Source organism: Hyalella azteca, unplaced genomic scaffold (genome assembly GCF_000764305.2).
Source record: "Hyalella azteca isolate HAZT.00-mixed unplaced genomic scaffold, Hazt_2.0.2 contig7695, whole genome shotgun sequence".
NCBI classification, from domain to species: domain Eukaryota; kingdom Metazoa; phylum Arthropoda; class Malacostraca; order Amphipoda; family Hyalellidae; genus Hyalella; species Hyalella azteca.
In genome coordinates this window covers 290,174-304,150 of record NW_025937814.1, presented here as the reverse complement: position 1 = coordinate 304,150, position 13,977 = coordinate 290,174, and the positions used below count along the sequence as shown (strand labels likewise).

The window sequence follows — 13,977 nt, the reverse complement described above, 5'->3', positions numbered from 1 at the left end:
TTACTGCTATGGTCAAATGAATATATTACGAGCTTTGCGCTCATGACCAACATGTTTTTTTTGTACAGTATATTTCCTTACCTCTTGAAATTAGTATTGATACCGTTGATACGATTAAATGATTGAAATTAAATGATGTCAGACTCTCAAATAAAATCTCAAGTCTACCTACCTCGACCACTTTGTCCCTGCAACAGTTACCGTTCTCCTGCACCTTCGCGTCTGTCCAATTCCCCCTTCTACCGGGACCGTCTGGCGCACTCGGAGAGTTTCGATGATCCAGACAACGAAGACGATGATGAAGAACTCATGGAAATTCAAATCCAGACTCTTACGGGCACCACTTTCAGGGTGCGGGTGTCATCCAGAGAAACCGCGTGGGGCCTCAAAAACCTGCTGCACAGAACCGAAGGTGCTCACTTGAATCTAGTCTCAAATTGCGACAATTTTAAGTTTTGTGTGTAGGTTACTTATGTCATTCTTTTGGACACAATCTATTGAATTTCTTTCGTGGATAACCACTAAACTGTTGTTTGGCCTTGCCACTTTTAAAAACATAAAAAAAGCATTCTTCATGTACACAAAAAGGCCACTTTTCTTGAACATAACAATGAGTTTCAAAGAGGTAGGATGGCAGTTTTTTGGATTTCTTCGCCACGTATCAAAAAAAAATTGCAAATTTCGATTACAATGTTCGCTTTTTATCCTCTTCTTCTTTCTTGGTGGAAGAAGGTGAGAATACCTAAAAGAAAGCACAAGAATGCCACGATACCGACAGAAAATTTGTTAATTTTTCCTCATAGTTCCATACTCAAATAAAGTTGCATCATTCTTTGAAAATACTCACCTGCAAACCCTCTACAATTCAATATGATTTCTCAGGTTAATCAGTACTGGTGTTTTCCAGGCCTGGTGTGGAGCCAGCAGCACCTTCTGCTGGGCCAGCAGGAGCTTCAGGACGACGTGCCGCTGCAGCAGCAGGGCGTGACGCACGGCTCAGTGCTGCGTCTCGTGATCAGCCTCAAGGGCGGCCCCGTGAACGCCAGGAGGAACCTGCCACCTGACGACCTCTTGCTCAGAGAAGTCAGCGAGATCATGGACGAGAGAAGGTAATGAAGGGCTGATGACTAAAAGGTAGTTCAAGAGACCCGAGACCTTTAGGCTAAGAAAATTGTAGAAATCTTCCCTAGAACACACGAGGCTTGTTAAGTGACTAGACGAGACATCGAGTTCATCCAATTATTGTATAAGTGGCATTGCAAACTCTTGTGATTGAAAATCTAGATGTTGTAATAGTGGCATTGAAAACTCAAGGGATTGAGAATTTAACTATTATTAGAAGAGATTTTTAAAGCTCTAGGTATTGGAAATCATACATTTTCCGTGAAACGCATATAAGATTTACAAAAAGAAAGTTCAGGGATGTTGTAAATTAGAACTGGGAGACAGGAATACTTTTTAAGTCAAAGAATTTAGACTCAATAGGTTGATTTCGTTCAATAGATTCTTTAAATTAAAGATTGTCGTCGCTTCTTCTTTCAAACCGCGAGATTCTAGTATGAGAAGGTTCATATTCTTACCAAAAATGGCCAAACATATGTTCTATTCTGCAAAAAAATACATCTTGTCCAGCCAATGTAAATTTTATTTTAAAATTGTTTTTAACGTTTTGAAATTGAAATTTTCGAAAATAAGCGAGGGCTCCAAATTCTTTAGAAAATTTCTCTACGATTGAGTTGATTACTCTATAAAAGTGTTTCATATATTTTTTAGAATTTCCAAAGTGTGTTAGCACTGAGCACAATTTGTCCAGAGACGAACTGTGGGACTCGTCAGGAGGTCGGGCCGTGACGCTGCTGGTGCTGCGAGACGGCGACTCCGTGAACCTGTACCGGGTCATGGAGCACGAGGATGGGTCGTTCTCTCCCCTCAACCAGAGCTGGGCCTCCAGCACACCTGGGTCTGTTAAACCATTCGTAACTGCTATAATTTTTTCAAATGTTAAATCTAAATGACGAATAAATCTGAATACATCTAAATGACGGACCTTAGTCAATACTAAAACACACGAGGCATGTTTTTACCGTTTTTAATTTACGCCGCCGCCCGCAGCGCTGCGGCCGCCGTTTAGCGTAAGTGCGCCGTGTAGCTAGATTTCTTGGGAAACCATGGATGCCATTACGAACTATCCGATCTTGGCTACATTTATTTACGTTATTTAAAGTGCCTCCATCTATTGAGGATCCTGCCCACTACGAGATGCTTGTCCGTTTCTGTGCCCAGGCTATCAAATCGATTAATATCGATAGCCAAATCAGTGGAGTACATTGTGAAAATATTAGTGAGAACATCATGAGTGACGATGAATTTTGCGGAAAGACGGCTGCAAAAACAGTCTTGATGAGGAGCAAAGTAGAAGACCTTCAGTCATTACCAATGATCTATTAGAAAAATTAACTTTACAGTGAAAGATAACAAACGATTTCGTCCTTAGCTGAAAAGTTTCCTACTGTCTCATGAAGAGGTGTTTACGAAATTGTCATTCAGGTTGTAATCAACTTCCTTGATTAAAAGTTTATTTAGTTAATTCAACGTCGAATCTAATTGGTGTGCCTGGGAGCCAAGGTTCTTGCCCAATGAACTTCCAGGCTCCATCTAACTAACAAATTAACAATGAACTTCCAGGCTCCATCTAACTAACTATTATAACATTTTTCGCCCGTTTAGACTACGGCTGACACTGTATTTGTTTCCAGCGGAGCGTTGGAGCGCTCCCTGGGCTCTAGAGCTGACGAAGATGCCAAGACGCAGTCCACTCTGGAGCAGCTCAGGGCCAAGATGGAGGCGATCAAGCTCAATGCCAAAGTAAATCCAGTTTTGTATACTTTCTAGGATTAGTCAATGCAAAATAGATGAAGGTCGACGAATTCTAGGAATTCATTCCCAAGTTCTATGAGAAGTGAGCATTGAGAAGTGTGTAGGTAGCTCAATTGTTTTCGGAAATACGGAAGTGTAAAAAATAATGTAGTTATGGTGGTCGGTCATTAATAACCAAGGATTTAAAAGCAACAAATTTGTATTAAAAACTGTTCGGATACCAGCTCCATCATTATTTCAAAAAATTCAATTAGTCAAGAATTGCTTAACTTTTAATTGTATCATTGAACTTTCGTTGATGGTGCTGCTATCCAAGAAATTGTTAATGGCTAATATGTGCTTTAAGCAATTAATGATCTTAATACTTTCTTGCACTTGAGATAGAAGGCATCTGAATGACGGACGACGCACAGGCAGATTCCTCGAACATATATTATACTCGTAATTTTCAAGCTTAAAAAAACATGACTTTTGCGTTCAAATACTGTTTGAACAAATTAAGATATAATGTGTTCGATTTTGGCAAAGTCGAAATAATCTGGCATCATGTAAGATATTGCATTATGCCATTGGTTGTTATTTACCACATGTTCCGAAATATGATGAATCTCTGATTATAATTTACGTTACCTGCAGAAGAAGAAAAAACCTCTCTCTGGTGGAAGGAAGAAATCAACTGCTCAAGGTACCAAGAACAGCGCTGTCCAAGTGAAGCCAGTGGCAAACAAAGCTGTTGAAGGCAAACAACATTTCTCCAGCATTCCACCAGACCTCGTTAGCGACATCACACCAAAAGTCAAAGCAGCTAAGGTCGAACAACGCAAGCCCAAAAGTGGAGGACTTCGTAAGATACATACAAGGAAAATGAGCACTAGGCCATCTACACAGGAACAACGATCTTTGGAGCTCAGAAAGACAAGCGTGTCCCGTACGGCGGTAATATCGGACGAATTTCCACACTCTCTGCCGCCAAGATCTATCGACTTTTCCGGCAAACGACCTCTTGATGATATAAGGTCCAAGAACAACCGAATTAGACTGGGGAAGGTGGAAGAAGATGTACCTAGTAAAATTGGCACTATGGTTAGTGGTGCTGCGACGGCAGAGAGAGCGGATGTAAATGGTTATTCATCTTATAGGCAGTCTTTAGTTAGGCATGGGAGAGAGGCTGGGCCGAAAAGCATAAATCAGGAGCCAGCTATGGCTTCCCTTCCAAATGCACCTCCTCGTAGATTTAATCCTCCAATGCCTTTCTACCCTCCCCAAACGAGACCTCGTAGAGAGGTTGATCCTCTGTATAGTTCGCACAACAATTTCGACAGGCTCCCAATTCCACGGGATTTTGATAATAGACCCAGAACATCCCCTGAAATACTAGAAAGACGGCCCGGATCAACTCCAGAGAGCTTTAGAGAAAAAATTCAGCTTCGTGACCCCAACCCTCAACTAATGGACTTGATGAACATTTTAAATTCTTCTAGAAGAAGATCGCTAGACCAAGCGTCACAGTCATTTGGTGCTAAATCAGACCATAAAACTTTTAGGGAATTTAATAACATTAGTCGCACAAGTCACGGAGTAACACCTAGGAAAGTAAAAACCCCGATGACGTCGTCATTCGGTATCATGTCGAAACCCTCTAGCGCGAACAGTGGCCTTTTCGCCAACACTATGGGATCATCAGGTTCAGCGGAACAAACGGAATTTTTTCGTGAGCTCATTCGTTCCCAGGTCGCAGCATCCCAATTTTCATCTAGAAAAACCACGCCTGACCAAGCAAAGAAGCCTCGAAGGCCAGTAAGTGGTCGTGGCCACATCCCAGCCTCACCTGCTCGCCTCCCGCCGGTTACACCTAGTCGAAAAAAACGTGCTGGAGGACGAAAACCAAGATGCGCTCAATGCGGTAGGAGGATTCAGATCTCTTCTACGTACAATTGCCGTTGTGGGGGACTTTTTTGTGCTCAACATAGATATTCCGAAGCACACAGCTGCAGTCACGATTATAAGACAGAGGGACGCAATCTCCTGCAGATCGCCAACCCTTTAGTTGAACCTCAAAAACTACCAAAAATTTAGTCGGAGATCTCACAAATTTTAAAACCAAGCACTTTTCGTCAAAAAACATCTATTTTTTTTAATTATTGTTAATAAAATAAAATGTACCAAGAGTAAATGAAAGCTGAATCAACTTGAGCTCCTACCGCATTTTAAAGAGGGTGTTCAAATTGAAGGAAAGAATACATAAGAGTTCGTTTCAATAGCGACACCTAAGAGGAAGCAGAGTAGGACCCATTGCCAGCGAAGTATCAAAAAGAGACAAAATAGTCTACGTTAAAATCATTTGCTGGCTTTAATTGCTTGTATATCTCTATTACTTACCTGAATAATTATAGGCTACAAATAGGATAGCATTTCTCTTCTGTGATATAAATGTACGAAAGAATAATGTATCCATTGCGTGAACTCTGTTTTTTCTTCTCCTAAACATATGATTAGTGATTACAGTGAAAAGAGCTTTGTCATAATAAAATTGTTCATTAAAATAGTATCGGGATGAGAGTATTCAAGTGATAATTCATCGGAATTTTTGTACATTCCGTAAAAATAGGGTTACGTGCCGCACCTCATCCTAAATTAAATTGAAAATTCTCAACATCTGAACACCTGTTGTGCGTGAGCATTGCACGTCTAAAGCTGCATCTAGACACACACTAATATTGCGCAATATTTTGTTTTGCGCAATAATGTTGAATGTCTAGGGGAAATATTGACGGGTGGCGTAATATATTGTGTGATTTTCAAGAACTTGAAAATATATTGCACAAACTAAAAAAAACTTACGCCGTCTAGGGGGCTACATTGCGCAACATTTGCTTGGTGCAACCCTAGCCTAGCTTTCTTTCGAAGTGGTTTTGTCAATCGCGTTCTCATCATGGCGGGCGAACGAAACTGCTTCTAGACTTCATTAAACTTTAAAATGGTCGCGAAGCTTTATTGAAGTTTAAATGTGAAGATAATACTAATGGTTCAAAAAAGGGAAGCAGTACGAGATACTGAATAAAAAGTACTCTCAGTTCATTTACAATTTAGTAACTTTTTGTGAATAAACTTTTCCCTGTGAGTAAACAATTACTTGGACTATTTCTCTCTATCTACGAGCCTTCTTTTTCATATTCTACGACTTTAGGCTACATAATGATGACATAACACGATTCAGTTTCACTCAACATGTTGACTTCATGAAAGTCTGGCAGGGACTGTTCGCGCAATATATAGTGTGTCTAGGGGAGTGATTGTGTAATATATTGCACAATCGCTCAATATGGCTCCTAGTCACGCAATATTATGGTGCAAACCAAAATATTGCACAATGAAATTAAGCGTCTAGGGGTTGCGTTACATGGAAGCTGTGTTTAAAATTTTGGCTTCTGATAGAAGCTATGACAATTTTTCCTCCCCACTAGTGTCAAAAGATGGAATACAAATAAATAGCATGTTCCATAAATTATAGGCCAGGTCTGCCTAATCACACGAGTGGCCTTTAAGGTAAATTTTGCCAAGGAACATAACTGAATAGTTTCACGGCGTGATAAATGTTAGGTAAGGTCTGCACAGAAACCTAGTTGAATGGTGTTACGGTCAATTGAACGGATTCATGAACTTTTAGCATTGGGGCCTACACAGAGTCATCACTAGGTTTCAAAGATCGACAAAGATTGAAAGGGTTGCCAAAATTAATCTCATGAGATTAATGATCATTCATATTAAAGCTAAAAATGACTGGCTGTACGATTATTTATTTCACTATGTTCAAGCCATTTTAAATTAAATTTGATGGCATATTTTTGTAACAAATCATAGTATAATAATAGTTTCCGTAAAGGAACATAAAATTTAGAGAGGGCTTAGTAACATTTTGAAGAGCCCCCTAAATATTTTCCCTTAAAATAGCCCCCAGCGACGCCACTGGGAACGTTAAGGGCTGTAAACCTATAAATTGGTGTAGAAATATCAGTCCACTACTGAGACAACCAAGAATATAGCACTGACTGACACAAAATCGAAGCACATTCCCTGACACTCGAAATTGAAGTAAAATCTCATGAAAGAAGGAACATATAAAGCACGAAACCCAAAGAATTACCTTCATTGTCATTTATTTTTGCGAGATACTATAGTTCACGAGTTAGAAAAAGTTCTATCTAACTTTATAGCGTCAAACGTTCCGAATTTTGCGCATGTCGGATGCGACCTCTGAACTAATAAGGGGATGAACATGAGATGGTGTGACCAAGAGTTAGCTTATAGTTGAGATAATAGCGAACTTAGCCGAAGAATGGCGAAAAGTAGGCAAATAATAAACTTACCTTAGAAAATACCACAGAAGAACATTTATTGTGCTTAGTTGCCGCGAAAGGTAATGAAACGCAAATTTATAGAGATAACGCCAGTCACACTTCGCATTCATCTGAGTTAGCAGCAGTGATCCTGTAACACTAATTGTCTTGCCGCCGACACCGATTGATTAAAGCAGATTAGCTTGGAGCGAGCCCGCAGGAGAGGGTTGTTCGAAGATTAGAAAGGTGCCATCTCATCAATAAATCTATTGCAAATAAATAGGTTTAAAATCAATGGAATAATCGGTAACCAAAAAACATCATAAGCCGCCTGGCTCACAAACGACCAACTTGAAGGCAGCGTTGACAACCAAGAACCTATTACCTGTCTTTAAAGCTGAATAGTATGTGTCGAATACTCAATATTCACTATATGTGTAAGAGACTGTAAATCATTCTCAAGTAGATCGTAAAATTACCAATCCGTTCCTAAATATTGGAACCATTTTGTAAGTTGATACTTTGTCCTCGTTCCCCAACTTTATCTTACAGCAGTTTTTAAAATAAAATTTGAAGACTTCCAATGCCAATGCAAGCCAAACCTCCTCTTTGTCATAATTTTACAGCTCTGTCCTGCAATCCAGTTGTTCACTCTGATATGCGTGTAATCTGAGCTTTTCGACTGTATGTTCAATGCACATTGCACACATTAGCCGTTCAAAATTCACTATGGATCAAGGCTAACATAAAACTATCCATACGTACTGAGAAACCGTCAAAACCCTTAACTTCAGAAACTCAAAATTCCGAATCAAATGAAGTTAATTTTAAATCTACGATTTTCAAAAGCATTTTTATTCGGAGCACTAGACTCAATGCAGCTGCCAGTGATGATACGATTAATATGGCATAATTTTGAATTTAATTTCAGTCGTATTGTGTGAGAAAAAATTATCTATCCAAAGCCGTTTATGTGAATGGCTTTGATTGAACAACGCACTATTCAACTATGATTCTATGAACGCTAATTAAGGCAATAACCGAAAAATATCTTCTAGGAGGATATTTTTCATGAACGACTTATTTATTTCTTTCAGACTAATAACGAGCTGCCAGCCAAGGTCTTAAATCCAGATTCGTTAAATGCTTATATTTTGAGATAAGAATTGGGGTTCAAGTCACTGGATATCTTTTGGGGACGAATTGTCTGAATGATAGAAATAAAACTCGAGTTTCTGCCTACAGATTCTGCAGAACACGACAATAATTTTGATTTGGGGATTGAAGGAAACTCTGAACACGCTACAGATATGGTTTATTTTACAAAGTAATCAAATTTAGTGAGTTGTTCATTTTGCGAACTACCTTAGAGAACTTCATAGCGTCACTGAAATTGTAAATTTATTTCTACTCAATCAATGTGCATTCATAGTACCTAACTTCATCCACATGAAATAATTTCCGCAAATTCCTCGAAATCAAGTTGCGTAGCCTAATTTGAATTACTATACAAGTAATTTTATTGTTTGCTAAATGTTGATGCGTGGTTACATCGTTCAGTACATACAGCGAAATCAAGAAGATAGGAAGGAGGGAAAACTGGAGCTTGGGACACATTCGGCAACCCTTTAAATCTAACTTGGATTGAACACCACACAACCGAAGGAATAACGTACGCAATTACAGTCACTTAACTTTAAGAACACACAGACCTATGCTAGATGAGCAATTAACAGTTCTTCCAGCCATCAGAAGGCAACCATCATGTGAGATTTAATTATTGCACCAAAAATTCTTTTATTGCGAAAGCAAACAACCGAGTACAAATTTTGTAGTTAGTTGGCATTCAATCTGAGCCTGCTCTGAATATGTGAGAGGTAGTTTTACATTACATGTTTTGTATAATTTTCATTCCTAAATGAGGTACCGTAATATCGCCACAATTTATTGGATATTTTTATGAAAGAATTTAAAAGAAACATGATCGTGAACAGAAAATTCGATGGAAATCGTGGCAAGATAAGTGTTAGTAAAATTTAACGACGAAATTTTCATCCACTTCTAGTTCAAATTTCTTTTATTAATTCGTCAGGTTTTTATTATCCGTTGCTACAGAGGGAACAGTTAGGCCGCAGAGCTCTGAACACTCGGAAATAGATTTAAAGCTTACAAAATGCAAATTTTTTCAAAAAACGAGGATCCGCCGCAAGATTCCGATTGCATATTAAATAATAGGACCTGATTTTTGTACGCAAACATCATTTTTGAGGAATAAAAGCTAAATCAAACTAATGCAATAGTTGATCAACATTCATCGCAACCATTGATAGCTTGTAACGGAATTGCACTGAAGCGTCGTATCAGCCAAATTTTCAAGCTTAAGTTGTACAATGAAGAGAAAAGTTTTCTTATTAGATTTCTCGATACTCAATAGCCATCAAATTTTCTTCTTCAGCTCGTTCGCGCTGTTTCAAATCGCCAGGAATTACCTCATAGGCCAGCAATAATCACCTCTTTTTAGGCTCAATGGAATTTGTACATATATAGCGTAAGTGTGCGTAAAATGCAATTAGTATTTTGGACAATAATGTTGTAAAGATCTTTTGTGAATGTTGTGCGAAGGAGAGCAAAGAACATTAAAAAAATAATTTGATTATTGGTTTAATATCAACGTAGCATAAATTGTTAGGACTGTGGAAATTTAAATCGATAATATAATATGAAACTGAAAGAGATGAATAGTTTTGGTGACAACACACACAAAAAATATTGACAAAACCTCGGAGTGATGACCAAAAAATTTTAGTATCACGCGCTATCATGAGAGGGCGATCAGGTCATAGTGAAATGAATACAACTTATTCAATTCAAACGCTTATTTGATTGTGCCCAATGAAAAGTCTTTATCTCTTCGTATAGCTTGTATTCAATATTAATCTCTCGTTTAAATTATACATTTCAACTTGTTGTTAAGATAGTAAACTTAAAAAATGAGACTGACAGCATAGCTTGTTACAAATTCTTGCTAACCTGTGCATTAGTTTGTGTGATGAATTTGTGAAATATGTTCAAAATAACAGGTAAAGACAAACGTTGAACTATTTCGATCATTCCACAATATTTTATGACAATTTTTAGTTTTTAAGAAATGTATTGTCAATGCTCATATTACAGACTAATCATTACATTAATTAACGCAATTAGACAAAACTGAGAGAAAACTTTTCGACACAACACGTAACACAAAGATAATACACGGATACAAAAACGAAAGTGGACCTCGGTCAGTTGACTAATCCGTCCGGAGCTTCCATTTTTTCCCCTGGGAATTCATCAGTGATGTAATAGTTAAAGAGAATCCAATAAATTGAGAATAATATGAAGAAAAGTGTCGGGAAAATCCGCCTGGAATACAAGTCAATTACAGAGAAGCGGTCAAGCAAATCTTCTTCACACGGTAGCTCACAAGCAGGCGTCATGTTTTTCATGAGCATCTTTTTCCTGACCAAGAGCTGCCACACGGTGATGGTTTGCTTGACGGGTGGCGGCGGAGGAGGTGGATCAGATTCTATTTTGATGACCGTACCAACAGGAGTGCTTGGCACCGGGGTTTGTGGCTTTGTTGCCTCGGCACTTGGAGTTCCCGGAGGAGGAGACTTAACTGGATCTTCAGGAAGAGGAGGAGTGGTTGTGATGGTCGGTGATACAAGACCAGCGCTTGATGGTAGAGATGACAACGATGATAGTCGAGGAGATAAGGATGGAGTTGCCTGGTCAGTGATGCTAGAGCCGGGGGCTTGTGAAGGAGATTCACGTATAGTGGATGAAGTTTCGGTTGATCCGGGTAGGCCTTCAGCAGAAGATTCCAGGATAGGTGGGCTTGGCAGAGGCCGACCAAACATGGGCATGCCTTGCAGAGAAGGATGATGTGAAGGTTGTGGAGAAGGTAGAGTAGAGCTCACCTGCGAAGCAGTTTCATCAATATCGTGAGCGGATAATCGTCTCTGCAGTACATGAAGTCTTTGCAATAATTTCGGGGTGTGTTTGGGCGCCAACGAAGATTCTGATCCAGACTTACTTGCTGAGAGGTGTTCTTGTGACTGATGATCAAAAGGTGGCACCTCTACAGTATGAGCTCTAACTTTCTGAGCCGCTTCATCGGCAACCTTGGGTACCATGGAGAGGGGTAGCTTCAGAGCTTGCAGGAGTTTTGCTTTCGGGTCAGGTTTTGGTTTTTCGGTGTTGGCTGCAGATGAAGCTGCAGGAAAAGCTGTCAAATGAACCTTGAAGCTCTCCAGCAGTGACGTGTGCACCGACGGGATCACTTTGATGCAACCTGCGCCCTCCTGCACACGAACAAAACTGAATTAATATTTCAGAATACACAAGGAAATGAGGGCAGGTTGTCAAATGAACTAACTTTACCTAGTTACTGACAAAATACATAAAGATTAGGTATTAAAACCTTCATTGAGATTGAAATGTTTGAATAAATATTTCATATGGCTATAAATACGATTCAATGTCTACATGGTCGAAATGGACAAGTCAATGCATACAAAAAATACGTTTCTGAAGAAATATTCATGTAATATATAAAAGTAGATGTCGGGTTTCAGTGGACGAACGGACATTTATTGCGTGTTATCAGACCTGAAAACAAAGCTTTTCAAATTTAAAATATAGCTCAATTCAATCTAGAATTATATTAACAGCCACTTATCTGATACCATATATTTGGTTATCGGCTTGGATTGGAACAAGATAGATCAGGTAATGAACACATTTTCTTCAGACAGACAGAAACTTCTTCTCGTATATGTCCTGTAGGAAGAAAACAAGAGGAATGCACATGCATGTGAGCAACAAGTGGTCTTTCCGAGTGGAAACACACCGTCGTAAGTTGTTCTACAATCTTCTTCTTGAGATTTTCCATCTTCTTCCTTCTTTTATTCGCGTGTCTCTCCAAGTAGTTGATGCACGTCCACTCTAGGATAGCAGCGAAGAGGAAAGCCAAGCATAGGATGACGAAGTAATCAAGTGCTGTAGGGTAGGCCACTTCGGGGTAAGACGATCTATCGCCAAACCCGAGAGTAACCATTGCAAGCATTGTGGTGACACCTGGCGATGCAAAGGGAGAAAAGGCACAATATCAGGGGACCCAACATCCTAGTAATGGAAGACACATGCTTAAGACCCACCCGCGCAAGTTTAGCCACATATTCTTCCTCTTCTCTGAGCTTGGCTTGGCGCTTTTTGAGTAGGTTCAGCGAAGCCACAGCGTACCGCTGTGAGTAGTTGACGCCAGCGTACTCGATCATCGTGGCGAACGTGAACCAGAAACACAGAAGCACGAAGTAATCCAAGGCAGTGGGATAGGGCACCAGTGGAAATAAGTCGCGCCCACCAAAGCCAAGCTTGGTCATACAGAGGACATTGTTGACACCTGTACAGGGAGGAGAGCAAGGGCGCTGACTCACTTAATGCGGCTCACCAATTGCCAAAACCCCCAGAATCTAGACGTCAGCATTAGGCCTTCGGTTCAAAGTAAACGTTCGTATGCCAGAGACCATACTTGATCACGTGTGAAAACATCTCCAGGTCAGTGTTAAATAATAGCGAATAAGAATGTCAGAGTTTCATCTCACACGATATAAAAAAAAAGAAGTTCCGCAAATAAAAATTTAAAAGCTGAATTTGCACATTTACATGTAACGCTGCTTAAAATACCCGTTAAAGGATTTCTTGCGCTTAAAAATACTTTCATGAGTGTAGGTTTAGATTACCAAGCGACGCACCTGAATAGAATCTTTGCATGGAAAATGTTATCGAATTTAGGAACGGCCACAATATGTATTTTTTTTCTCCACTAATTTCATAGACATATTATGAATTTGAAGGTGATGAAAGAATGTTTTTGTACGATCATCCGTGCCCGCAGAATACAAGCGGAGACTTATTGCAACGACTTTGCTCTTATTCGCATTGTGCTTGTGGACTGAATGAAGTTGATTTTATGAGATTATTTTTACCTTAACTTAGCTTGGAGCTGAAATATATTGTTGTTGACACAGTATAAGCTAGTTAGCGAAGAGATATCCTCAGAAAATTAATCACAAAGTTAAAAAATAAAATAAATGATGTATATAGCATCTTGTGTCAAATGAAAAAATTATAGAGATAGTTTATTCTTAGGTGGGAAACGTAATTCTTAACGGTCATACACTTGCAGTAATGAGCGAACCTTTTCCCAAATATCGATGCACTTATAGCCTGTGTTCTGGTCACTCTGGCCCAGCTCGGTCCGACAAAAGGTGCATTAATGCAACGGGCAGAGAGTGTGCCCCAAAATTGACATCTTATCCTATTAATTTTTCAGAGTGTACATGCGCGCAGTTCACCGGCTTACCTGAGTTGCACTGCCACCGCACGTGTTCCTCTCGACTTACTGAATACATTGGCTCGGAACGATGTCCAATGGTGCAGGGTAACTTCGTTCGATAGTCGGGAAATCATGAGGCGACGCAGCTAATAATAAAATTCCTTCAAAAATCATAAATGATCGTTCTAAAGGCATAGGTTCTATGCGTCTTTGATTCTTGCATAAGAAACATTTTTAGCATCCTTCAGGTGACATCTGTGCAATGTAAAGAAAATAAGTATTTATGATAATCTAATCATATACATCTATCTGAAATATTTAAGTAGTTAGCTTGACAATAATTTATAATCACCACCCGCAGAGAAAAGAATAAAATATTAT

At 39.3% G+C, this 13,977-nt stretch overlaps 2 protein-coding genes across 7 annotated transcripts in view; one reads left to right on the top strand and one right to left on the bottom strand.

Annotated features, from left to right (window-relative positions):
- Window positions 1-248: 248 nt before the first annotated feature.
- On the top strand, window positions 249-5,127 carry LOC108673817 (AN1-type zinc finger protein 4). Its single transcript, XM_018161691.2, has 6 exons — window positions 249-412; window positions 908-1,109; window positions 1,814-1,960; window positions 2,757-2,865; window positions 3,514-4,966; window positions 5,026-5,127. The coding sequence occupies exons 1-5, from the start codon at window positions 310-312 to the stop codon at window positions 4,951-4,953; spliced, it is 2,001 nt and encodes a 666-aa protein (XP_018017180.1). The 5' UTR covers window positions 249-309; the 3' UTR covers window positions 4,954-4,966; window positions 5,026-5,127.
- A 3,385-nt stretch (window positions 5,128-8,512) lies between these two features.
- The window catches only part of LOC108673826 (gamma-aminobutyric acid receptor subunit alpha-2), a 38,196-nt gene continuing 32,731 nt past the window's right edge, over window positions 8,513-13,977 (bottom strand). For 4 of the 6 annotated variants that reach the window (XM_018161704.2, XM_047881356.1, XM_047881357.1 and 1 more), the window contains 2 exons: window positions 12,416-12,660; window positions 8,513-11,560 (listed from right to left, as the gene is read on the bottom strand). In XM_018161704.2, the coding sequence (XP_018017193.2) occupies window positions 10,499-11,560; window positions 12,416-12,660 (1,307 nt within the window). In that variant the 3' untranslated portion in view covers window positions 8,513-10,498. Of the gene's footprint in view, window positions 11,561-12,108; window positions 12,336-12,415; window positions 12,661-13,977 lie in introns of all 6 variants that reach the window. The other 2 variants (XM_018161705.2, XM_047881359.1) reach the window with 1 other exon arrangement.

Coding starts and splice junctions, on each gene's coding strand:
- LOC108673817 (XM_018161691.2), top strand. CDS start 310: ATGGAAATTCAAATCCAGACTCTTACGGGCACCACTTTCAGGGTGCGG. Junction 1,961..2,756: donor TGGGCCTCCAGCACACCTGG/GTCTGTTAAACC, acceptor ATTTGTTTCCAG/CGGAGCGTTGGAGCGCTCCC. Junction 2,866..3,513: donor CGATCAAGCTCAATGCCAAA/GTAAATCCAGTT, acceptor CGTTACCTGCAG/AAGAAGAAAAAACCTCTCTC.